The sequence below is a fragment of the Phaseolus vulgaris genome, chromosome 11, assembly GCF_051622355.1.
Source record: "Phaseolus vulgaris cultivar YP4 chromosome 11, ASM5162235v1, whole genome shotgun sequence".
Taxonomy (NCBI): Eukaryota; Viridiplantae; Streptophyta; class Magnoliopsida; order Fabales; family Fabaceae; genus Phaseolus; species Phaseolus vulgaris.
Genome location: NC_143508.1, coordinates 48,518,145 through 48,542,734, shown reverse-complemented (window position 1 = coordinate 48,542,734; position 24,590 = coordinate 48,518,145). Strand labels below are relative to the sequence as shown.

Here is a 24,590-nt window from a genome sequence, read left to right as displayed (position 1 = left end):
TACATACGGATTTTGGCGGTATGTAATTCCATATTTTCTTGTAGTGATCTAGCATCCTTCTGTCCCTTAGAAAAGTCGATTGGCAATCATCTATAACCTCAGATAAGACTTTTTTGATATCAAAAGATAAAACCTTCGTGATAATTTTATACAACGATCTATACAACGAGCCCTCCAGAGAAATTGTCCTGTATTGGTCTAGACTTATAGGCTCCTTCACTTTTGGAACAAGAGTAATGAAGGATGCATTACACCCTTTTGGGATGCACCCCGTCTCCTGAAAGAGGTGAACAACAACTACAATATCATGCTTCAGCACTTCCCAGCTATCTAGCATCCCTTTGTCCTATAGAAAAGCTAATTGGCAATCATCTATAACCCTACGTAACACTTTCTTAATACGACAAGATAAAATCTTCGTGATAATTTTATACAACGAGCCCACCAGAGAAATTGGCATGTATTGGTCTATACTTATAGGGTCCTTCACTTTAGGAACAAGAGTAATGACGAACGCATTACACCCTTATGGGATGCCTCCCGTCTCCTGAAAGAGGTGAACAACAGCTACAATATCATGCTTCAAAATCTTGAGAAGTAGAAAATCTAGCTTCATAAAGCTTCAGCACCTCCCTACGAACAACCTCAGGCTTCTCACACCACACACCTCCCATATCAACACCTTAACCTCATTCCTAGGCCTCCTCCATCTGATTACAAAATGATAAAACTTGGAGTTAGAATCTCCAAACGCAAGCCAATTATTTCTAGCTTTCTACCTGAAAAGAGACTCAAGTTTTTATTAATCTCTTCTACATGACTAAAGAGGGCCACTCTCCTCATCCTCAAACTCTCAGGTAGGGCATCATCTTCATCTTGACCATCTAGCTCCTCAATCTCCTTCAGAACCTTTTTTTTTCTTGATTCTAGGTGCCTGAACACATCTCTATTCCACCTCTTAAGATTAGCTTTCAGACACTTCATCTTAACTTTGAACACAAACATACTATTTCCGTGACGAGGATAAGAGTTCCATTTTTCCTTCACCATATCCTTGAACCCAGGCTCCTTCAACCACACATCTAAAGACCTGAAAGGCTTCGGCCCCCAGTCTTCACCACTGATTTGACCATGATTGCACAATGATCCGAGACCTCCCTCAGTAAGATATATTGTTTGCCCATAGGCCACTTTTGTAGCCACTCATCCGAAACAAGAACTCTGTCGATTCTCCTTTTAGCTGACTCATTTGTCTTGTACCACGTAAACTTTTTACCCACGACAGGAAATTTCACCAAAAAGTTTCTTTCAATGAAATCGTTGAAGCCAAGGATCTCACACTTTTGGATGCCACATTCTCTAATACCTCTCCTCTCAGAAGGATTTCTAACTGCAATTAAATCACCAATGAGACAACACGCCTGATCCCGAGTTGTAGCTTTTAAAGCAGAGAAATCCTCCCATAAAGCCAATTTATCTTTCATATTGCACGCAAGATACACATTTACTATCGCACAATCCATATTAGACTTGATAAGCTTCCCAAAAACAGCTATGAAACCCTACCCTCCACGTGACTTTCATAACTAAACGCACATAATTAACCTTAGAAATAATGTTGAGTGGCATTATACATGTTGACAAAAACTCAAAATTGTTTAATTTTTAAAAACAAAACAGTGAGAAATTTATGTTAGATAGATAAAAACTAAAATTAGTAAAGTTAAACCCAATGTAGAAAAAAACATAGACTCAAGCCTATTTCTAATTTAAAGTTCCTTTTGTATACTAATTCTTTTAAAATTATAATGGGCCTCTAATAAATGTGACCTCATAATTTTCCTATTGTGAGAAAAAAAGTGTTAAACTTGTCCATGCTAAAATGATATCTCATATCTTTGAAAGTTCAATCATTGAAGAGAAGAGATTACTCAAAAGCAAAAGGAAATGAAAGATATAGGTCCCATAACACAAAAAGTTTTGTCGACCATTGATAATGTTTTTTTTTTATCAGCAAAGAATTAAATAAATTAAAGGGGACGCTTCAGGGGTGTCCCAACCCTTATACAGAACCAGCAACAACAAGTCTAAACAACAATTACAACAAGAGAATAAAAATAAAAATAAAGATGTTGCATGCCTAATTTTTTCAACAAAGCTTGAGTTTATAGCAGTAAACATGCTCCAGAGTCCAGTTCCTCCATTAGGCATAAAAAAGGTTGGTCCCTAAAAAGCACAACCAACTCACGTGAAAAGCTAAACAGGCGGCTTGTACATTTCAACCCACCCAGGCATCACCCACATCTGCTCAAGATATCAGAAAGATGAACCTATTTTCCAAGGTAACATCATATAAAAACTGCATTTGTAGGCACTACAAATGTTCCTCCAGTAACACTTCATTCACTCGCCATACCCAGCACCATACCCAGCAGAGATATTTGTCTAACACTTAAAACCTCCCTTACTCACCATCATGGTGCACCCGATTTGTTCCAAGCTTCTTTGACCATAACGATAACTCAAGTCTAGCTCAGTTTCTCCCTTCCACATATAAGTTTATTGATATGTAGTGTCTTGGCATTGTTAACTACCATGACCCAGCAGCGAACTTAAATGTCCAATCCCTTACATGGCCATCTGCAGAATTCATTTGGAAGTGTTCTATTCTTTTCTTCATAACCATACCCAGCACCAGATCCCCTGCATCCTTATTAGCTTTCCTTCAACCATATTAGCAAACCAATTCCTTCCATTCTGCTTCCATTATTGTTTATGGTAACTTCAGCAGCAGACCCCAAATTGCTTTGTGTAGTTCTACACTTCACCGAATAGAAGAGAAGCACGTACGACTCTTCCTCCATCTCTAAAGCGCCAACCAACTACTTCTAAGGCTATTAGGCCTAGTACCCTGCATAATAGAACCATAATACCACCAAACAACCAGAAATTATTTCCCTTAAAACAGAGAACACTTCCACCCTGAACTCTGTATAAACCGTCCTTGTTATAATCAATATTTCAGGGAAAATTTCCAATCTTCAATAACTCCTACATACATTCCAGCCCTACCTATCTCCGAGGTTGATAACCAACATGCTATCCCCTCAAAGATACCTGCATACTCAAAACATGACTTTAAACGTATGAACCCTTATGCTCCGGGCTAAGCTTATCTTACACACAGGAGACATTGGATTGGATTCAATAACCAGTCGGAGAAAGAGTAAGAGAAAGTACTTTCCCTGTGTTTCAACCATAGCCAGGACAATAACTGAGCAGCTTGAAGGATTTCCTCAGAGTCAGGAACCCTTTGTCTAAAGATCACATTATTCCTGTGCTCCCATATACAACGTACTATCGCTGCCCACACTCCCTTCCAAACCTGATTCTGTTTTTCGGACATATTAGATAAATGAAAGTTCAGGAAGTGATTACATATGTCCTTGTTTTGAGCTCCCAAGATACCTATCCATCTGAAACACAACATCCACACTCTATATACCACATCACAGTCCAAAAACAGATGTTGGGTGGATTCCTCAAAGAGGTTACACAAAGCACAGAGAGGGGAGTTCATATCTACACCTCGCAACATAAGATTCTTGGAGGTTGGAATTCTGTCCAAAAGGATTCTCCAAGCAGTGATTAAAACTTTTGGTAAAGCTTTGGCCTTCCAAAGAAGTTTAAAAACATCATTACCCAAGCCATTTCTTTGGTCGACCAAGATAGAATATGCTGACTTCACTAATGACTTCACTAAAAAACCCCTTGACATCCCCTTTCCAAGTAATAAAATCCTTGGCTCCTCTATGTCGACCATTGATAATGTGTTTCCCTTTATATTGATATCATGTGCAAACATCTTAATTTTTTTTTTAATAATTCGTTTATGAATCAAACATAGTTTATATATTTGTAAAATATAACTTTTAATTTATTTATAAAATAATTTTACCTTGTATAAAGAAACGAACCTTTTATTTTATAAAACATGTACCTTCAAAAATACAATCTAACACCGAGTAAGCAACTTATCCATACTTTTTCAATTATTTTAGTAAAGATAATTGGTACTTTTCTTTTCTTTTACTAAAAGTTCTTTTCTTTTTCTTTCCAACAGAAAAGGTTGGTCATATCTACAACACGAGTTTCAGAAATTCTAAATTGTTCTGTGTTATTCTGACTTACATTGCTGAAATGAAGATAATTTATAATTTTTTATTTATTTTTAACTATTATAAACAAATATAACACAATCCAAACAAGGAAAAAATAAAACACTATCCCGTGCAAGTGGTAGTAAAATATTTTGTATCTTAACAGGTAAAAATAAATAAATCTTAACAGCTATTGAAATTGTAATTTATATACTTTTTATATTGTCATAACTTTCTAATATTCCTTTCACTACAAGAAAATTATGAAATAGAAACCAATTTTTAGAGACCAAAATAATTAGTTACAATAGTAATTAAATTAGAGACCATTTTAGAAACTAAAAAAAAATTGGTTTCTAAATTAGTTTTTATTATTGTTAAATAGTTTTTAAATTGGTATCTAATTAGCAACCAAGTTTTAACTACGAATTATTTAGTTTCTAATTTAACAACCAGCCATTGTTATATTTTAATTTTTTTAATATATATATATTATTAAAAATCATTAAATAAAAAATAATTTTAAAAATTAAAAATAATTAGTTGTTATATTGACTAAATTAAATACTATTTTAGAGACTACTAAAATTATTAATTTCAAAATTAGTTTATATTATTGATAAATAGTTTATAAATTGATATCTAGTTAGTTACCAAGATTTTAACTACCAATTATTTAGAAATTTATGATGAATGTTATGCATAGTTATTTTTATAAAATGAATATGACAGCCATACACGTCGGTGGTTCCTATGGATACAACAACACAGAAGGAGGATGCCAAAGATGGCAGGACACACTACAAGAAAATCATGAAATAGAAACCAATTTTTAGAGACCAAAATAATTAGTTATAATAGCAACTAAAATAGAGACCATTTTAGAAACTAAAAAAAAAAATTGGTTTCTAAATTAGTTTTTATTATTGTTAAATAGTTTCTAAATTTGTATCTAATTAGCAACTAAGGTTTTAACTACCAATTATTTAGTTTCTAAATTTGGTAGCAAAAACATTGGTTGCTAATTAGATACCAATTTAGAAACTATTTAACAATAATATAAAATAATAGAAACTAATTTAGAAACCAAATTTTTTTTTAGTTTCTAAAATTGTCTCTAATTTAGTTACTATTGCAACTAATTATTTTGGTTTCTACAAATTGGTTTATATTTCATAATTTTCATGTATAAATAAAATTTATTTTCTCATGTGAAATTTCTTGTAGTGGTTATATTTTCTATTAAGTCTGATGTGTACAGCTTTGGAGTGTTGTTGTTTGAAATAGTTAGTGGAAGAAAAAACACAAGTTTTTATGATGATGACCATCCTTTGAATCTAGTTGGACATGTATGTAAAATTAACATTGGTAAGTTTGTTTATTTGACATGATACTATTATTTGTGTCTAATTTGAGTAAATACTTACAGGTATGGGAATTATGGAAAGATGACAAGTATTTTGAATTAGTGGATCTATCATTAAACGAGGAAGTGCAAAGATGTATTCATATTGGTCTCTTATGTGTTGATCATTATGCAAATGATCGACCCACAATGAGTGAAATTTTATCAAGATTAACAAACAAGAGTGCGATAGTATCCTTACCTCAAAGACCAACATTCTATGTTCAAAGGTATATGTATCCTGAAAATTTATCTTCCTTTGAATTGTGTACTGATTCTACAGTACAAATTACCTCTTCTACAGTAGAAACAATTGCTTCTACCTGAATATTTATGTACTGATTTAGAAAAAATAAAAAAGAATTGACTTCAAATTATCAATTAATCAATGTTTGTTACATTTTAAAGAGAGCAGAAGTTTGTCTTTTTGGTAAAAAAAGAGAAAAAATTATACATAACAGTGTTAGACATATTTCTATATTGTGAATTTGTCTTGAGGTAGTTCTCTTGGGTGTGGACAACCGTATAGGATGTCCTTTTATTAAATTAAAAGATTATTATAATTAAAATTATATTAATATATATATATATATATATATATATATATATATATATATACACTCTTATATAAACAATGAATACTTTCTTTGTATCTTACAATGAGTACAGTATTGAAAAAGTTAAAACAGAAAAGCAATTCATCTTCAAAAAGTGAGACCAATCAAAAGGGTAGCGCATTACCATAAAGCTATGAAATATAAATAATTGAATCTTTCTTTTTTATTTGTCTCAGTTTCTTTGACTCATCAATAATTTTGTCTTCAAATATTTCAAAAACTAAATCACTAACTCAACCGATTAAGATACTGAAAAAAATATTAAATTAATATATATATATATATATATATAATTTGTCGTATTCTTATTGGCTATGTTACTGGTTCAATTGAGAAGATCTGCAGCTCCAAAGAACTGGGTTTATTTATTTTATTTTTATCGATAATAAAAAATAAATAAATAGGAACCACTTCAGGGATGGTTCAACCCTTATACACATACCAGCCTAAAACCTACAAACTTACTAAACAAGCCAAACTCAGGTAATTAGCATCATGCAAACCAAAGGTTCTAAACAATAGTCAGAAAAGGAAAACGAGGTTGACCTACAATTAACAGAAACCCACAACCAGACCTTTACTTGTACCAAAGAAAAAATTTCAGAAGCATCCCCCACTCCTCTATTAAAAATAATGTTATTCCTGTGCTTCCATAACTCGCTCACTATCCCAACCCAAATTGTGGTCCAGACATTATTAACCGTTTCTGAAGCACAGCTCAACCTAAAATGATCAAAATTACACTTTGGCTGGATTTGGGACGCAACCGAAACCCCAAGCCACCTATGACACAATCCCCACACCCGCCTAGCAAAACTGCAATCGAAGAACAAATGGCAACAAGACTCTTCCACCAACCCACACAAACCACACAACGAGCTATCCACCAAAACCCCTCTTCTACTCAAATTTACCCTGGTAGCAAGCTTGTTTTCCAACAGCCTCCAAGCCATGAGAGCTGCAGAGGGAATTGCCTTGCTCTTCCACAACTTACAAAAAATTGGCGAAAACATTGTCTCTTTATCCTTTCTAACAAGGTTATAGGCAGAATTAACCGAAAAAGATTGGGAAACCCCTCCCTTCTAGATCCAACCATCCACCTCTCCCGAAACAACTCGAGCCTCTAGCAGAAGCTGACACAACTGCTCCGCCAACGACTTCTCCCACTTAAAAAAACGGTCTTCTCCAAGACAACTGCCAGACCCACTCGCCATTCGACCAATAGCCAAGCTCTGACACCTTAGCATTCTTGGAAGAGCTAATAGAAAACAACCTTGGAAAGGAACTCTTTAGAGACTCGTCATTCAACCATCTATCTTCCCAGAAAAGTATATCCTTCCCTTCCCCTATATTCCACTTGAAACCGTCTGCAAAACTTCTCCCCCAACCCTCCGAGAACCACACCTCTTTCAAATCTTTCCACCATAGAGAACACCTCCTACCTTTTCCTTCCTCTCCCCAATCTTCTCCACCCTCCATATTTAGATGCGAGGATCTCCTTCCAAAGGCCTCTCTCGGTCGACCCCAACCTCCAAATCCACTTCCCCAATAAAGCCAAGTTGAACAACCTTACATTAATTACCCCCAACCCCCCAAACTTGCGTGGCATACATACCTGACTCTAGGAGGCCCAAGCCATCTTCCTTCCTTCTGCACCCCATCCCCAGAGGAAGCTTCTTTGCAACCGAATCAGCTTTCCAGCCACCCCCGAGGGCAATTTGAATAAAGACATATAGAATAACGGAATAGAGGATAACACGGACTTGATCAGACAAACCCTCCCAGCCATCGTCAAACATCTTCCCTTCCATCTGCTTAATCTAACCTGTACCTTCTCAATCACCCCATTCCAAAAATCCCCTCTTTTATGACACCCTCTGACTGGCATACCCAAGTATATAAAAGGGACAGCCATCGTCTCGCAGTTAAGAATAGATGCAAACCGCTGGAGCATTCCCTGGTCCAACCCCGTCCCACCAATCCTACTCTTCCCGAAATTAACCCTTAACCTAGAAGAAAGTTCGAAACATTGCAAAATCGCCTTGATGTTAAACATGCTTTTGACGTTAGCTTCACAGAAAAACAAAGTATCATTTGCGTATTGTAACATATTTACCTTTACTTTACCCTTCCCAACCTCCAAACTATCGACCAACTTCTTTTCCTCTGCTACCCTTGCCACCCCAACCAACCCTTCTGCTACAATGAGGAATAGAAAAGGAGCTAGCGGATCTCCCCGACGAAGACCCCTTCTAGGAAGGAACTCCCTAGTTGGGCTCCCGTTTACAAGGACAAAAACCGAAGCCGACTCTAAACATCCCTTAATCCACTGAATCCAACGATCACAAAAACCCAACCTCCTAAACATATAGTAAAGAAAATCCCAATTCACCGAGTCGTAAGCCTTCTCGTAATCGACTTTGAAGACCACACAACTCTTCCTTTTTCTCTTGTATTCTTCCAAAACCTCATTCGCAACTAGCACACTGTCCATTAAACCTCTTCCTTTAAGAAAAGCCGACTGTCTAGCGTCTATAATTTTTCCAATCACCTTTTTCAAACGCAAGGAAAACGCTTTAGAAATGATCTTGTACAGACAGCCTACTAAAGAAATAGGTCTAAACTCCCCTGGCTGCTGAGGATTTTCTACTTTTGGAATCAGACAAAGAAATGACGCATTCGAACCTCTTGGCCAACTGCCATTACCTGCAAAATCCTTTACCGCCAACACCACGTCCTCTTTTAGAATGTCCCAACAAGATTTTATAAATCCAAAGTTAAAACCATTCGGACCGGGACTCTTTGAACTATCACACCCCTAAACTGCTGCTTTCACCTCTTCATCCGAAAACTCGCCAACTAGCATCTCATTGTCTGCTTCAGAGATGGAATTGAAATCGACCTTATCCAGTCTGACCTGGCAAACATCATTCCTAGCAAACCTTTCTTCAAAAAACTCACATACCTTAATCTTCACCTCATCCTTATTGTCACTCCATTTTTTATTGACGAAAATCCTGTGTAATTGATTCCTTGACCTCCTCCATTTTACCGAAGAGTGGAAGTACTTCGTATTAAGATCCCCCTGCTTAATCCAACTTTGTCTTGCTTTCTGGAACAAAATCGCCTCTTGTTTAGACTTAGAGACAGATAGCTTGGCAAAGAGGGACTTTCTTTCTTCTCTTTCTGATTCATCTATCCCGTCTTCGTCATCGCGCAAGTCTAGCTCGTCTAACCTCTGTTGGATTTCCTTACATGACTGATTCGCATCCCCGAAGACCTCCTTGTTCCACACCTTTAAATCTGCTTTTAATCTTTTCAACTTTTCTTTGAACACAAAAATTCCTCTTCCTTCCACCTTGTACGAAACCCAACTCGATCTCACAAACTCCTTAAAACCGCTATCTTTTTGCCACACATCCAAGCACCTAAACGATTTCGGACCCCTACTGAGACTTCCTTCAGCATAACTGCACAATGATCCGAGATCGATCTGCTTAAAACGAATTGTTGGCTATTAGGCCACAAATCCAACCATTCTTTAGAAACCAGTACCCTGTCTATTCTGCTCTTCACCAATCCATTGGGTTTGAACCAAGTAAACTTCCTACCCACCAACGGGATATCTGCCAATTCTGAACTTTCAATAAACTCATTAAAACCCTTTATTTCTCTAGAGTAGACAGAGTTCGACGTCACGCTCCTCCTTTCCTCCTGCCTTCTTATTGAATTAAAGTCCCCAATGATACACCATGCCTTTGAAAGTTGCCCTTGTCTGAAAACACCAACATCGTTCCACATCTCTTTCTTCTCCCTTAGAGTGCCAGAGCAGTAAATATTCACAATGGTTAAGTGTGCACCATTTCCTCTCTTCCCAAAACCCTCTAAAATAGTGAAATTTTTGCCATTAACGAAACTGGAAAGCTGGAACGACTTGTTACTCCACGTCGTAAGCACTCCCCCTGTTTTATTTATTGCTTTGTTTTCCACCCAATCCACTTCGTTGGTACCCCAAAGAAGACACACCTTCTCCCTACTAAACTCCGAGCACTTTGTTTCTTGTAAACACACCATATCTGCTTGTTCCCTACTGATCAGATCCCTTACATAATTCCTCTTTACTGCGCCTCTCGCCCCTCTTATATTCAGACTAATTATCTTCATTAACTACCTTTCTCCTTTCCTTCCACATCTTTCTCGTAGTTACTCCACCCTGATTAGACAACGAACAAAACTATTTAAAACTATTTCTTCTCGGCCTGGGAACGAAAAACTTTCCTCTTTCCCAACTCCCCAGACACTGGAAGCTACATTCTTATCCGTCTTCACCCAGAAAATTCTATTACAGTTCTCAATTGCGCTATCGGAAGCAAATAGTGAATTCGACTCACTACCAGATTGATGGACCAAAAAAACTTGGTCCACCGTAAGCTGCTTTCCGACCTTATCTCCAACTAGATCCTCAAAACTCTGTGTATCCTCCGCTTCTTCCATCTTGTTACCATCTATCGACCCTCTACTCACCAAACCGTGACTTTCTCAGTTTCTGTTTAAAAATGGTATCTCATCCTCGCCCTCTTCATCCACCTTTACTCCAACTAGTTCCGAGACCTCCAAAGAGATTCCAGGCCTTATTGATTCTCCTACCCAACTCTTACTTCCCAAATGTTCCAGCAAAAATCCTTCTGCAAGAGCCTCGTTAGCCGCATCATTGCAACCTTCCAAAACCTTTCCACCTACCTCTTTATTTAAAGCCTGTTGTGAGCCTGCCTCCACATAAGATTCCCACCCAACTTCCTTCCCACTCAGTTACAAATTTCCGTGCCTTCATTATTAACTCCCTTAAACACCCTAAGGGACCCACGGCCTGCAAGACCCCTTGAAAAACTCCCCTCCACGTTGGACCCCTTTCCACCCCTATCGGAAAACCTCCCTATTAACTCCTCTTCTATATTTCGTAACCCACGCTCACCAAAGCATGAGCTTCCTTCATCAATGCTCCTCCTGCCCCATTCTGTAGTTGCCTTAGAATTATTGGGAATACACGCTTCAGCCATTAAAGGTGGACTCACGCTTTCAACCTTTGATCCTAGAAAGTCATTCACCATTAATGAACCACTTAAAGCACCTTGAGATGGCACCCCTTCACCTTGCTTGCGCAACCTACCTAGGAGTAATGATTCCCGCCTGCCCTGGACCGACCCTTCGTTCCCCTCATCTCCACCACCGTTGACCTCCATTCCTCCACCTCCTTTGCCGCCTTCATTCCCGCCTCTAGCCACTTCGAACTCGGAACCCGCAGAAACGCTTAGGCTTGCTCCTACACTTCCCTCCTCCGAGCTAGCCTCGGTATCCACCTCAGAACCTCCTCCATCCCCTTTGCCGCTGAACATCTTGTGGAAAAAGTCCGGGAAACATGCCTCTTCTTCAAACGACACCGTGCATAAAACTCCATTGATGCTAAGAACCTTCGCCACTTTAACTTTGTTGTTAAGCGGGATTTTAACCCGGAAACGCGCGTATTCCAACTTTTCTTTCTTTTCAGTTGCTTTATCAATCTCCACCACCTCCCCTACCAACGCCCCTATCCTGAAAAAGCACTGATTGCACCACATTTGAAGCGGGATGCCTCTACACCGATCTCTCATTCACTGCAAAGGAATCATCCCATGGTACAACCATCAAGAACATATCATCAAACCAGGCTTTATTTTCAGTTAAAATCTTGTTCATCCCTTCACCTTCAACACATGACAACAACACATAACTTTCCCCAAGATGCCTTATACTGACGTGACTAAAACCTCCCAAGACGAAGCTCTCTTTCAACGACTGCATGCAAGGCACCACCTTAAGGCTACCCACATAGCAACCTTCAGGCCAGGAAGGAGGCTCTAAAACCATCGTAAGTTTAGTAACCTCTTCCCCCTGTGCACCACCTACGTTCCCACCGGTCCCACTCTGAGCTACCTCCCCCGAAACCACTTGGGCAAACGACTGTTGCTGCTCTGTCCGATCCCGATTCTAGGTCGTCCTAGGATGCGTCACTTTCTTCCTTGGCGGCCAACCTAACCTAGAGTCCTCATTTCTCTGCACCCTTGTAGCCTCCACCCTCTGGTACTTTGGAAGATTCACCTGCAACTTCCATGTACCAATCCAAATTGCATCCAACTCTCTTTCTAGAGATACAACGTCGTTCACTCCCTGAAACCTTACGAAACCAAACTTTTGGTTCCTTGCGTTGAGCTTTCTTGATACGAAAACATCCAGCACCCTTCCCCACCTTTGAAAAACCCTCCATAAGTCTCTCTCCCGAAAGTGTTCAGGAAAATTTGTGAAAAAGAAAGAAGTGTCAGCCATATTCAGAAATCTCACCCCACCGGAAACCTAACAGCAGTTCATGCTCCCATATGATTGATTGCCACTACTATATTAGCTTTAAATTTTGATTTGTATAGAACTGGGTTTATCATAACGTGCTAGTGTTATTTTTCAAAGAATATACCAAGTTTCACTACAAGAAAATGATTGAATGGCAACTAATTTAGAAACTAAAAAAAAATAGTGTCTATAGTAACTAATTTAGATACCATTTTATAAACTAAAAATTATTGGTTACTAAAATGGTATCTATTATTAATAAAATTATAATATAATTAGATACTATAATTTTGGTAGCTAATAATAAAAATAAAATAAAAAAATTTATAGAAACCATTTTTTAGTCTCTTGTTAAAAATGTAATTAGAAACCATTTTTTTAGTCACTTTTAATCTATTTTAGAAACTAAATTTTGGTCTCTAAAAGTAATAAAAATTATAAACTAATTTTGTAGTTTCTAATCATCATACAATTATTGATACTTAAATTTTTAACCATTATTATTTAAATTTAGATACCAATTTTGAATTTAGATACTAATTTTAAATATAGATACTAATTTTAAAGTAATTAAATTTTTAATCAATTTGTTATCTCTTTCTTCTCACTTTAACTTTTTCTACTCATCTCTGTCTCAGGGCAACGCTGCTCAACCTTCATATAGGGCAACGCTGGGCATTTCTCACTCACGGGCAACGCTGCTCAACCTTCATATAGGGCAACGCTGGGCATTTCTCACTCACGGGCAACGCCGCTGCTCATCTCTCACTCACGACGACAACCCTCTAATTCACGACGGCAACGCTCTCACTCACGACGAAAACCCTCTCATTCACGACGGCAACGCTCTCACTCACGACGAAAACCCTCTCATTCACGACGGCAACGCTCTCACTCACGGCAACGCTGTTCATCTCTCACTCACGGCAACGCTGCTCATATCTCACTCACGGCAACACAACGCACTCTGCAACAACGCACTTTGCGCTTCTCTCCTCCGAAGGAGACCAACGTTTATCATCGTAAGTTTCGATTCGTGCTCCATTCTCGTCCTTTTCCCTTTAATTTTGTGTTTGCTCATGGAAGCCCCGCACAACTTTACTCACTATGTATCTTTCCCATCTTAAAACCCTAGATTCTGTTCTCATGTTGTATTCTCTCATTTTCAATTTGTAGGAATCTACGAGAACTTTGAATCTTTACTTGAATAAAGCTGTGATTTCTAGCCTTTGCTTTTGAGGAGAATTTGAAGGTCATTCTGGAAGAAGAAGTTGCAGTCTTGCAAATTTCCTGGGATGATTGCACAAGGGAATTAGTAAATAAGGCTCACGTTGCTGGGTTCAAAGTTGTTCCTCAAGTGAGGTTACTAACTATACGCAAATCCTAAGAGACAATGATGTCCTAATTTTGGTTTTCTTTTTATTTTATCTGCAAATTAATTAGTCTGTTCTTGTGTTTTCTGATGCCTAGCTCGATTTAGACTTAGCCCATTTTATTTTCAAATTAAAGAAAATTAAACTAGAATTTCGTTTGAAGTCGATGAACCCCTCAGCTGCTATAACTTGTATCGTTGCTGAGTTTATATTTCATGATTCTCCTTCCTTATTTATGCTTAGATAAACTTTCCACAAGTACTTGCAGATTTAGCTTCTTCAAAGAGTTGGTATTAACTTATATATAAATCAATTTTAGCATATGAAAAAACGTATTTCATTTTCTTGTTTTTGTTAGTGTTTATGAAGAAATTTATATTGCTAGTGGATAGGTTGAGTGAATTAAGTGATATGAAGTCCCTTTTGTGAGTCATGTTGAAAGCTAATTGTAGGTTATCGTTTGTCATTGGAATCTAACCTATTACTCGTATTTTTAATCCTATCACAGGTCGGGAACATTGAAGGTGCGAAACAAGCGATTGAAGCAAGGACTTTGAAGTTGGTGGTCATGTATTGGGTCAGGTGTGCATGTTTGTCATAATTTTGATATAGTCTATGTAGTAGTGGTTGCAAGTGTTGAATAACTACACATTACATTGTTTTTCCTCGAGACACTTATCCACAAAACCTTCACGATCTGTATAGCCTAGTTATTCTCAGGTTCACTTATACTAAAGCTTTTTAGGTCATCTTGCTTGTGTTTTCTATTCAATAAAAATTTGGAAAGGTATTAATTTGAGGAAGTGATGATTAAAAAGAAAAATTTCATCATCAATGCTTTTCTATCAAAATAATAAGTGTGTAATTTCAAATATTCCTCTTACACTTGCAGAAAACCTTTCTAGTTAAAAGTATTGTTAAAATCAGGCTTGTGGGGTCTTTTCTGTATTTACTGCTTCATGTCCTTAGTTGTTTTGAGGGAAGACCATCACTTGTATATGTAACGTTCTCACAACCTTTGAAAAATTTGGGTTGTGATGTGGTGTTTTCCCATGTAGTCATACATTGTGGGATTGCTGCGATTAATGATTTTGGTGCAACATACATGTGTCAGGTAAAATTTATTTTACTATTTTATCGTCATCTCTTAGAAGGCGTTTGACCTTAAAGGACATTAGTAGCAGTGATATTATCTATGCTTTTAATTTACTGTAACATCTACTTTGCCGCAAGATGCCTATTTGAAAGGAACTTCTAATGTAAGCAACAATATTTATGAATGTTGTATGAGTAGCATTTAATTATTTTTTTGGTTTTTTGGCTTATAATTTTGCAGTTCTTTTAGCCAAATGGCCAGAATATGTTACCTACTCAACCTATGTTACATATAATTATAATTTCCAGTGAATTAAAGTTGTATTGTGCAATTTCCACTATTTCAGTCGCTGTCATTCGGGGGGTGAAACAAAGTGGATTTGGACGATTTGGTGGTGCAGAAGGTTTGCGGACATGTTGCCTTATAAAAGCTGTTGTTGAAGATAGATGGTGGTCATTCATCAAAACCGTGATACCGAAGCCTCTTCAGGTTATTTTGGAAAACCTTTCATAATTGTATATTATTGTACTTTGTTAAGAGTGAAAAGATACACTGAGTTGGTTTTTTTCTCTGCTATAGTATCCTTAACTAGCAGAAAATGGATTTTAGTTCCAGGAATCGCTTGTGGAAGCACTATTGAACTCAGCCTATGAGACCTTTTGCAAGCTTGGTTAACGTGTTGAGAATCCTTACTGAAGATTGGTTAAGCTTGGTTTTGAAATACTTCTTTCACATTAATCATATTTTGAGTAAATTGCCCTCTTATTGTTGTTGTAGTATCTTAGGACAACCAAATTAATAATAAACTGTGGAATAATGATAATTTATATGTCATTTTGCAGATTTTTACCTTCATGCCCTGCAACTAATGGGATTGGAGATATCCTCAAAAGTTATTATACTGATCCATGGCCATCGTGTAAGAAGATACCAATTTGAACAAGGGACTTGTGGTTTGGAGAGTTTTTGGTTGATTTCATATAATTAACTTTGTTTAATTTTATTATTTATGTTAGTCTTAGATATAGTTAACTTTTTTTCTTTATTAATGCTAAAGAAGTTTTTGATTTGTCGTCACTTCAAAGTGAGTTCAAACAAACCTATGCTAAAATATGAGTTTCGGTGTATAGTTGGTACTTAGAATTATGATAATATAGTCAAGAGTATTCAGTGACTGACTGTAGATGATAGATAGAGATGCAAACAGGGACAGTCACAGATTCTACTGTTCAACACTTTGCATTTGCATAGCCATAGATATTGCGCAGAGAAAGAAAAGAGAAAAAAAGAGGACATACACAGTGGAAAGATAAACTCACACTATGAATTTCATTTTAGTCTACATACTAATGCAGTCATTCATGAAATAATAATGCGTGTGCATGGTGATTTCTGATCTTTGTTCTTTGTTTGAGGCTTTATTTTTTAGGCTTGTACTTATTTTATTTTCCTCCCTCTTTCTTCTTTTGTAGCATGAAAAGCAAATTGAGAACAGAAGAAAATTTTTGCACAGTAGTAAAGGGAAGAAAAACAGTCATTCTGTGTGGCAAAAGGTTCAAAAAAAATAGTTCTGATGGATGTGGCAGTAATTTGAAGAATGTAAACATTACTTTGTAACAACTAAACTTTGAATAATAGCCACATTGGGATGAAGAGATACAGTGAAAAGGATCCATTAATTAAAAAATATTAAATCTTTTCAATAACTCAACAAAGGTTATAAATAAATATAAAATATGAAAGATTTGAGTTAACGAACTTTATAAATTTATTTTAAAATTAGTGAACTTAAATATATAAATAAATATAAAATATTAATAAACTTTAATTTATAAATAAATATATAATATTAAAGAGAAAGTAGGTAAATAAAATAATATTTTTTAATAAATTATATTATTTAGAGATCAATATAGTGAACATTTTTTTGGTATTTATATATTTGGTTACTAAATAAGTTTCTATATATTTTGGTTACTAAATTGGTTTCCATGAAATTGGTTGTTAATTTGGTTTCTACATAATTGGTCACTAAATTAGTTTCTATATATTTGGTCACTAAATTGGTTTTTATTTAATGGTAACTAAATTGATTTCTAAGTTAGAATCTAAATTGGTATCTAAAATTAGTGACCATGACTTTAGCCACTTAAGACTATTAGTTTCTAAATTAGTCTCTAATTAAGTTAGTGACTAATTTTATTATTTTAGAAACCAAAAATTTAGTTTCTAAAAACATTTTTTGTTGTAGTGTTTTAAATATATTATAAATTTAAACATTTTTGTGTATTGAATTTCTATTAAAAAATCATTTTGTTAAGTATTTAAAATATTTTTGTTTTTATTTCTGTATTCTATCACTTAATTTTTTTCTTTTAAATGTGATATAGTTATTATTTTTATCTCTTTATCTTCAATGTATCAATTAATTCACTTTTCTTCTTTTTAATTTCTTTTAACTTGCGAAAGTTTAATAGAATAAATAATAAGAAGTCTCTTAACAGAAAAATAAGACGACATACTTAAATAGAATAAATAATATCTTAAACATTCAGTAGAATAATTTTTTTTAATAAAGATTTTATTGAAAATAATCAAATGCATAAGATATTTAAAATCTAATTAAACTATTTTCATATTAGATTCAATTTTCCTTTATATTTAATTTGTTGGCGTACATATGGAATTACTACTGGGGTGAAGAACTCCTTCGTATTGGGACAAGATTGCCCGTTGCAGACTTGGGACAATATTCAAATTTTTTTCTTTTCAGTCTATACAGATTTAAATTAGGATAAGGTTAATTGATCATAAATAATATAAATAATTTGTTATTATTAAGCATACCAGTTACACACTATTGATATTTTTAAAAATATTATTTTCTATATTTTATGATTTTACTAGTATAAAATATCAATACGACGATTCTATAAAAAGTCGGTTTTTACATAATCATCGTTATAAAATATAGGGTGGTAAACTTGTAATTATTTTGTGTTTGTAGGTCCAAAACAACGATGGTTCCAGCATGAATTGTCATTATAAGAGTGACTGGGGTTTTTAACAACACTTTCAGCATGAACCGTTGTTAAAAGTAAGTGGGATTTTTTTAAGTGGTAGATTTTTAAATCTTGCCTTCACTCTCGTTTACGCCTTCACTGTTTTCTTTACTCCTTCACGCCTTCACTATTTTCTTTACTCCTTCATTCTTCTGCACCTTTAGTCTTCTTCACTCCTTCATTCACCCTCTCCTTTCTTCTTCCTTTCTTCATCGCCGCAGTGCCGCACCACTGCAAAGGACTCACCCGCTGGTCGCACCGTGACAAAGCCACTGTGTTGCTGCCTTTTTCGACAAAGCCACCGTATCGCTACACCTCGTGACACAACCATTGCGTCGCTGCTCCCCGGGACATTGTCGCTCTGCTTCTCACCGTGACTGCCCCGCTCTGCTTCTCGCCACGACCGCATCGTGATTCCAACAACCTCTTCCTCCCTTTCGTCGCCAACGAACGTGCTCCTTTGCACCGCCGATCGCACCACACGGCAGCATCGTCGCTGGTTCCATTCGCCCTCCGCCCGCATCGCCGACAACTAAAGAGGTACGCAGTTCTTGAGACTAGAACAATTACATACATTTCTGTTTCTTAGCCACAGTATTGACTTGAGAGTCGGAGTGCAAACGGCTTCTAGGACGCCTCTTTGTCTTTATAGGTACAAGGTGTTTTGATAGAAGGAAAGTACGAACCAAGGCAAAGAGAATCGGGAGTGTGATTGTCGTTGGAGACATTAGGACAATCGAATCAACCGGCACGAACATGAAACTTTATTTATGAACCACTAATCAATCATATAAGTAAAATTTACAGCATGCTAAATCCAAAATATCAAGGCATTGAGTTTATAAATTTTTCCTGTCCAACTTTTATATTTCTCAAAATTTTATGAAATTAACAACGTATTAGGCACAAACGTTATCTAATCATAGGATGACAAAGCTACATTACTTTACAATACCATTAAAATAATAAAAACACATAAATATTAATATTTTTTTTATGATTTATAAGTAAGAAGAATACACTTTTTATAACACAAGTGTCATCATATAAACTTTTAGGGAATTAAAATATACATTAAATAATATTACAAAAATTATTTAAATATTCAAAAAACATAAAATCCTTTAGTCTTACTTAACTTTTTCTTTTTGTGGGATCAATAGCCCATAATATCATTATCTTCTTTACTTCAATAATTGCAATAAAGTATACTGCTTTTTTCTTTTCTCTTAACTTGTGCTGACAGGCTATTCATTTTTGGTGCAGAATTCCAAAGCCAAAGTTGGAGTGTTAAGCTCTGAAGCTTGTAATTAATAAGATTTGGAATGACCCTCCATCACATGTTGTGAGTATATGCTTCTGACAGATTCAATATGTGTCTGGTTTTAATTTTACAACTTAGTTTTATGTTGTTATACATTTCTTTTTCTAACGTATCAGAAAGAATAACTCTCAGCTCATCACTCGGTAAACCATCATGCAGATTACTATTTCCATGTTTACAGAAGGTGCTTGCTTTCATGTGCTTGTGCTTGTGGTGGAGTACTTGTATTCGTGTTGAAGCAGCAAATGACAGTTTAAAGCCTGGTGATACACTGAACTTAGATACAGGACCACTATATTCAAAAAAGGGCGACTATTGTCTAGGTTTTGGTTGGGTTGATGTTGGTGACAACCAGTATTTGTTTGTATCCAATGTAAATAATAATTATGTAGTTTGGATGAGTGATAGAAACCAACCTGTTGACAAGGATTCTGCAGTTCTGTCACTTAACCGCTCAGGCGTGCTGAAAATTGAATCTCAACGTGGGAAGCCAATAATCCTGTATTCTCCACCTCAACCTATCAACAACACTAAGGCCACCTTGTTGGACACAGGCAACTTTGTTCTTCAACACCTTCACTCCAATGGGACAAACACTCTCTTGTGGCAGAGTTTTGATTATCCCACTCACAATCTCATCCCCACCATGAAGTTAGGTGTTAACCACAAAACAGGCCATCATTGGTTACTGGTTTCATTTTTTACCAAAACACTTGCCACTCCAGGTGCCTTTAGCCTTGAATGGGAACCTGTGGAACAAGAATTGATCATAAAGAGACGGGGAAAAGTTTGCTGGGAAAGTGGGAAACTGAGGAACAATAGATTTGAGAACATTCCAGAAGATGCACAAGCCGTGTTGAAGTACAGCATAGTGTCCAATGAGGATGAAGACACCTTCTCTTTCACATCTACAAATGAAAACCCTAACCTATACTGGATTTTGACAGAATTTGGCCAGATATCTGATGATGAAGGATATGTTGCAAGGGCTGATTTGTGTTATGGATATAACAACACAGATGGAGGGTGCCAAAGATGGCAGGATATACCCAAGTGTAGGAATCCTGGTGATGTGTTCCAGAAAAAGACTGGTTCATTCAATTATCAAAATGTAAGCATTGAAGAAAATATAAGTTATGGTTACAGTGATTGTGAGGCCAGTTGCTGGAGCAATTGTAGTTGCAGTGCATTCAGAGAATTGTATCCTAATGGAACTGGATGCATATTCTTTCACTGGATTTCCGGGGAAAATTATACTTTTGATAGTACTGGTGAAAACTTTTACTTGCTGGAGAACATGTTAACTAATCATAAGGGTAAGTCTACTTAATTGTTTGATTAATTTCCTGAATTGATATTACTGTGTACTATATGTACGATTTTCATAATTTTCAAATTCAATCAGGTTTTTTATAGCTTAGTCAGATACAGTCAGGAACCAGTTATTGCTTTGGTTGTTGAAAAATTGTAATACCAAAATATTAATAGTTATTTATGAAAACATTCTATACAGGTACAAAAAAGTGGATATGGATAGGCGCAGTACCAGCAACTGCTCTACTTGCAATTTTCCTATTCACTATTTGCCTAGCCTTCAAGAAACGAAAATTCGTGTTTCAAGGTAGTTACCTACTTTAAAATCAATGCAGTACTCTAAACACAATCTTTTGATAATTTATCACTGCTTTACTCTTTCTGATATTCATCAAACAGGGAAAAAAAGGCAAAGGATGGTGATGAAGATGCTACATTTGGCAACTTGTAGTCGGTCATCTGCAATGAAAGATTTTGAAGTTGATTTGAAAAAGGGAAATGGCCTAAAACTGTTTAATTATACATCAATTATGGCAGCAACAAATGAATTTTCAACTGAGAATAAGTTAGGACAAGGAGGCTTTGGACCCGTTTATAAGGTGACTTGAAACCAGTGAAGTTATTCATTAACAAGTTTGGGTCAATTAGAGTACTCAATATTTGTTACTTTACTTTCATTTTAGGGAATTCTTCCAACCGGCCAAGAGATTGCTGTAAAAAGACTTTCAAAAACATCTGGACAAGGAATTGTGGAGTTTAAGAATGAACTAACACTAATATGTGAACTTCAGCATATGAATCTTGTGCAACTACTTGGTTGTTGCATTGACGAAGAAGAGAGAATTCTAATTTATGAGTATCTGCCAAATAAAAGTTTGGATTTCTATCTATTCGGTGAGTAATATACAAGAGTACATTTAACTATGTGTTCTTTCGTATGAGAAACACAAAATATTGTTTTCACTATTATGTATCAATTAGAATATATAGGAAAGCTTCTAGTTTTCTTAACTATGGTTTTTCAGTGATGATTGAGGACACTCAACAATCACACTACAAAAGTTGTTTTTCTTTGACTCAAATACTAACCATCACTATATATTGACATTTGGAAGATTGTACAAGAGGCAAATTACTAGATTGGAAGAAGCGGTTCAAAATAATAGAAGGAATTTCTCAAGGATTACTCTATCTTCATAAGTACTCAAGACTCAAAATCATCCATAGGGACTTGAAAGCTAGCAATATTCTTTTAGATGAAAATATGAGTCCAAAAATATCAGATTTTGGGATGGCAAGAATTTTCACACAAGAATCAATCGCAAATACCAACAGAATTGTTGGGACACAGTGAGTTTAATAGACTCTTTTGTTCCCTTTTCCATGAATATATAAAAATTATTTCATCATGTTACAAATTAGTTTTTCTTGCAGTGGTTACATGTCTCCAGAATATATGATGGAAGGAGTTTTCTCTCCAAAGTCTGACGTTTATAGTTTTGGAGTGTTGCTACTTGAAATTGTTAGTGGAAGAAGAAGCCTTGGTTGCTATGGTGTTGATCGTCCATTAAATTTGATAGGACATGTATGTAAAATTAGTCATATTGAGTTTTTTTTTATTGTTCTCTCTGTCTAATTTCACTAAAATATTCACAGACATGGGAGTTATGGAAAGATGGTGCATCTTCAGAGTTAGTGGACCCATCAATAAACAAGTCATTTGATTTTGATGAAGTACAAAGATGCATTCATATTGGTCTCTTGTGTGTACAACATTATGCAGATGATCGACCAACCATGTCTAACATTGTATCAATGTTGACAAACAAAAGTGCAATAGTTTCCTTACCTGAAAGACCAGCATTCTATGTTGGAAGAAAGATCATTCATGATGAATTATCTTCAAAGGGATTCTGTACTGATTCTACAATAGAGATCACAACATCGACAGTAGAAATTACATCATCTACAACAGACATGACTGATTCCTAAGACATGACTGATTCCTAAGACATGACTGATTCCTAAGAAATTGAATCAAGGTGAATAATTTACTTAATAGTTGAAATATAAATACAATGAAATTTTAATGTTGTTTGAAGTGTTAGATAATGGTAGATATGATATAATTTGTGTTGTTTTATGTTTTAGCTAAAGGTCTATTTAAGTTTCTGCACAAACACTTTTAAGGAAACAATGAGAAGAAAAATTATAATTTATGTTGATATGCATCTTTCAATCTATTAATTTGCTTCTTGTATAGTCCAAGAGAACCAAACAAATTCTAAAAGTTTATGTATATTCTATCTTCTAATTTTATAGTATGTTTGGTTCCTCTTCAAATAAGAGTTTATGTTGGAACTTTTTGTTTTTAAAGATTTTATGTTGGAACTTTATGTTTTTACTAGGTGCACTAAAACTAAAACTTGGTTGATATTCTTAATTTATGTAGCAAAAATTGCATTGATAAACGACATACATTATTTAGCAACTTCACTTAGACCTATACTGCAATTAGTAAAAACAAGGTCTGAAAAAAATAGTATAAAATAAAAAATTAAGAAGAGATGAGAGAGGGAGGCATGTTATGAAATTTTCATTTCACGGTAATAAAGTACACTGATCTTTTTTTTTTCTTTTTTTCTTGACACGTGCAGACACAAACCATGCATGTTACCTGCTGAATTCCAAAGCTGAAGCTGAAGCTTGAAATAAGATTTAGGATGTGTTTTTTTCAAGTTTTGTGAGTTTGGTTTTAATTTCATAGCATAATTTAACTTTATTTTACATTTATTTTTATAGTGTACCAAAACTTAAAACATGGTGATACTTATTTTCACCATTAATTCTTGTATTTAACCAAACACATATTTGTAGCCAAACACTTTCTTGTGGTAAAGTTTGGAATATTTAACCAATGAATCTCAAACACCCCTCTTCAATTATGTGTTTGTGTGTTTGAAATATACTACACATTGTGTACAACACTCACAAAACCTATTTATAAAATTTCCAATTTAAAATACATCTTTTCAGTTTTTGACATAACTCAAACACAACATTAATCAAAGTAGATAAGGTGATTTTTAAGCTAAAAACTCATAAACTTGTTATATAAGTTTTTTTTTATGAGAATCCACTTAGGCTCCCAAATGTGCTAAGGAATGTTCACTCCAAGTCTCAAAGTGTAGCACAACTCACAATACATTAAAATTCCAAGAAGGTGAGTCTTTGTGGTGTTCTAGGTTGTTTTTGGATAGAATGGTTTGGGTTGCCCAAGTTTAAAGGGATAAGGGAACCTCGGGAGGTTTAGAGATTTCGAGGTTCAAGGTAAGGTTTATGGTAGCTTTTGAAAGAGTTATAAGAAGAACAAAGGTTAAGAGTTTAAGGAAGTTATGGAAATGCAAGGTGGTGGTTATCGGTTGTCTTTGAATTCTTTGGAGGTTTCTTTGTGGGGTTTTGTTGCAAACCTTTTAAGGAAGTGTTGGAACAAGGCTTCATGAATTTTATAGGTGATTTTTTATGGTTAAAAGGTTTAAGGTTGTGACATGTAGTTAGGAGAAGGAGGGTGAGGTTTCTTGATTTTCTTGGAGAAACAGAAATGTGTGGTTGGGGTTATGGGGTGTAGTCGAGTTGATCCTTTTAATTTTTGGTGATTCTTGTCAGACTTAAGAGGTGGAATAGGTATATGGAAGCTTAGCAAGAACACAAATAATATGAAAAAAATGGAATAGAAAAAGATAATGGAAGATAGTGAATATGAAAAAGTAAATGGACTGGCGGTAAGATATGATGGTGATTACCTTACCAAGTGTAATACCCAAAGATGGATGGCTAAGACTCTTAGAGGATCTCTTG

The 24,590-nt window shown here is 35.5% G+C and overlaps 2 protein-coding genes across 17 annotated transcripts; one reads left to right on the top strand and one right to left on the bottom strand.

The window, feature by feature from the left end:
* Window positions 1-9,000: 9,000 nt before the first annotated feature.
* LOC150023325 (uncharacterized) lies at window positions 9,001-10,676 on the bottom strand. Its single transcript, XM_090297808.1, has 3 exons — window positions 10,457-10,676; window positions 9,738-10,066; window positions 9,001-9,675 (listed from the first exon to the last, which is right to left on the bottom strand). Exons 1-3 carry the CDS (start codon window positions 10,674-10,676, stop codon window positions 9,001-9,003), a joined length of 1,224 nt encoding a protein of 407 aa, XP_090153934.1.
* A 2,467-nt stretch (window positions 10,677-13,143) lies between these two features.
* On the top strand, window positions 13,144-23,757 carry LOC137836839 (G-type lectin S-receptor-like serine/threonine-protein kinase At1g67520). 16 transcript variants are annotated; one of them, XR_016517340.1, is made up of 17 exons: window positions 13,144-13,585; window positions 13,740-13,925; window positions 14,445-14,518; window positions 15,379-15,521; window positions 15,642-15,734; window positions 15,875-15,951; window positions 18,040-18,129; window positions 18,316-18,634; window positions 19,361-19,439; window positions 19,578-20,734; window positions 20,932-21,039; window positions 21,132-21,331; window positions 21,416-21,626; window positions 21,848-22,082; window positions 22,167-22,317; window positions 22,389-22,774; window positions 23,390-23,757. XR_016517340.1 is itself a non-coding variant. In XM_090297288.1 (17 exons), the coding sequence occupies exons 8-15, from the start codon at window positions 19,420-19,422 to the stop codon at window positions 22,722-22,724; spliced, it is 2,418 nt and encodes an 805-aa protein (XP_090153414.1). In that variant the 5' UTR covers window positions 13,144-13,585; window positions 13,740-13,920; window positions 14,445-14,518; window positions 15,379-15,521; window positions 15,642-15,951; window positions 18,040-18,129; window positions 18,316-18,634; window positions 19,361-19,419; the 3' UTR covers window positions 22,725-22,726; window positions 22,763-22,774; window positions 23,390-23,527. The 16 variants fall into 16 exon arrangements, 1 of the variants encoding a protein (XP_090153414.1); XR_016517339.1 differs by having other exon boundaries at window positions 15,642-15,781; XM_090297288.1 differs by having other exon boundaries at window positions 13,740-13,920; window positions 15,642-15,951; window positions 22,389-22,726; window positions 22,763-22,774; window positions 23,390-23,527.
* The last annotated feature ends 833 nt before the right edge of the window (window positions 23,758-24,590 follow it).

Bases quoted from the DNA above. Each gene is read 5' to 3' on its own strand.
- LOC150023325 (XM_090297808.1), bottom strand. From the start codon at position 10,676: ATGGAAGAAGCGGAGGATACACAGAGTTTTGAGGATCTAGTTGGAGAT. The intron at 10,067-10,456 runs GTTTTTCGTTCC...TCACTATTTTAG, and splicing joins GGGAGTTGGGAAAGAGGAAA to AGGGTTTTGGGAAGAGAGGA. The intron at 9,676-9,737 runs GTACTGGTTTCT...CGTTTTAAGCAG, and splicing joins TGAAGAGCAGAATAGACAGG to ATCGATCTCGGATCATTGTG.
- LOC137836839 (XM_090297288.1), top strand. From the start codon at position 19,420: ATGACCCTCCATCACATGTT. The intron at 20,735-20,931 runs GTAAGTCTACTT...CATTCTATACAG, and splicing joins CATGTTAACTAATCATAAGG to GTACAAAAAAGTGGATATGG. The intron at 21,040-21,131 runs GTAGTTACCTAC...TTCATCAAACAG, and splicing joins ACGAAAATTCGTGTTTCAAG to GGAAAAAAAGGCAAAGGATG.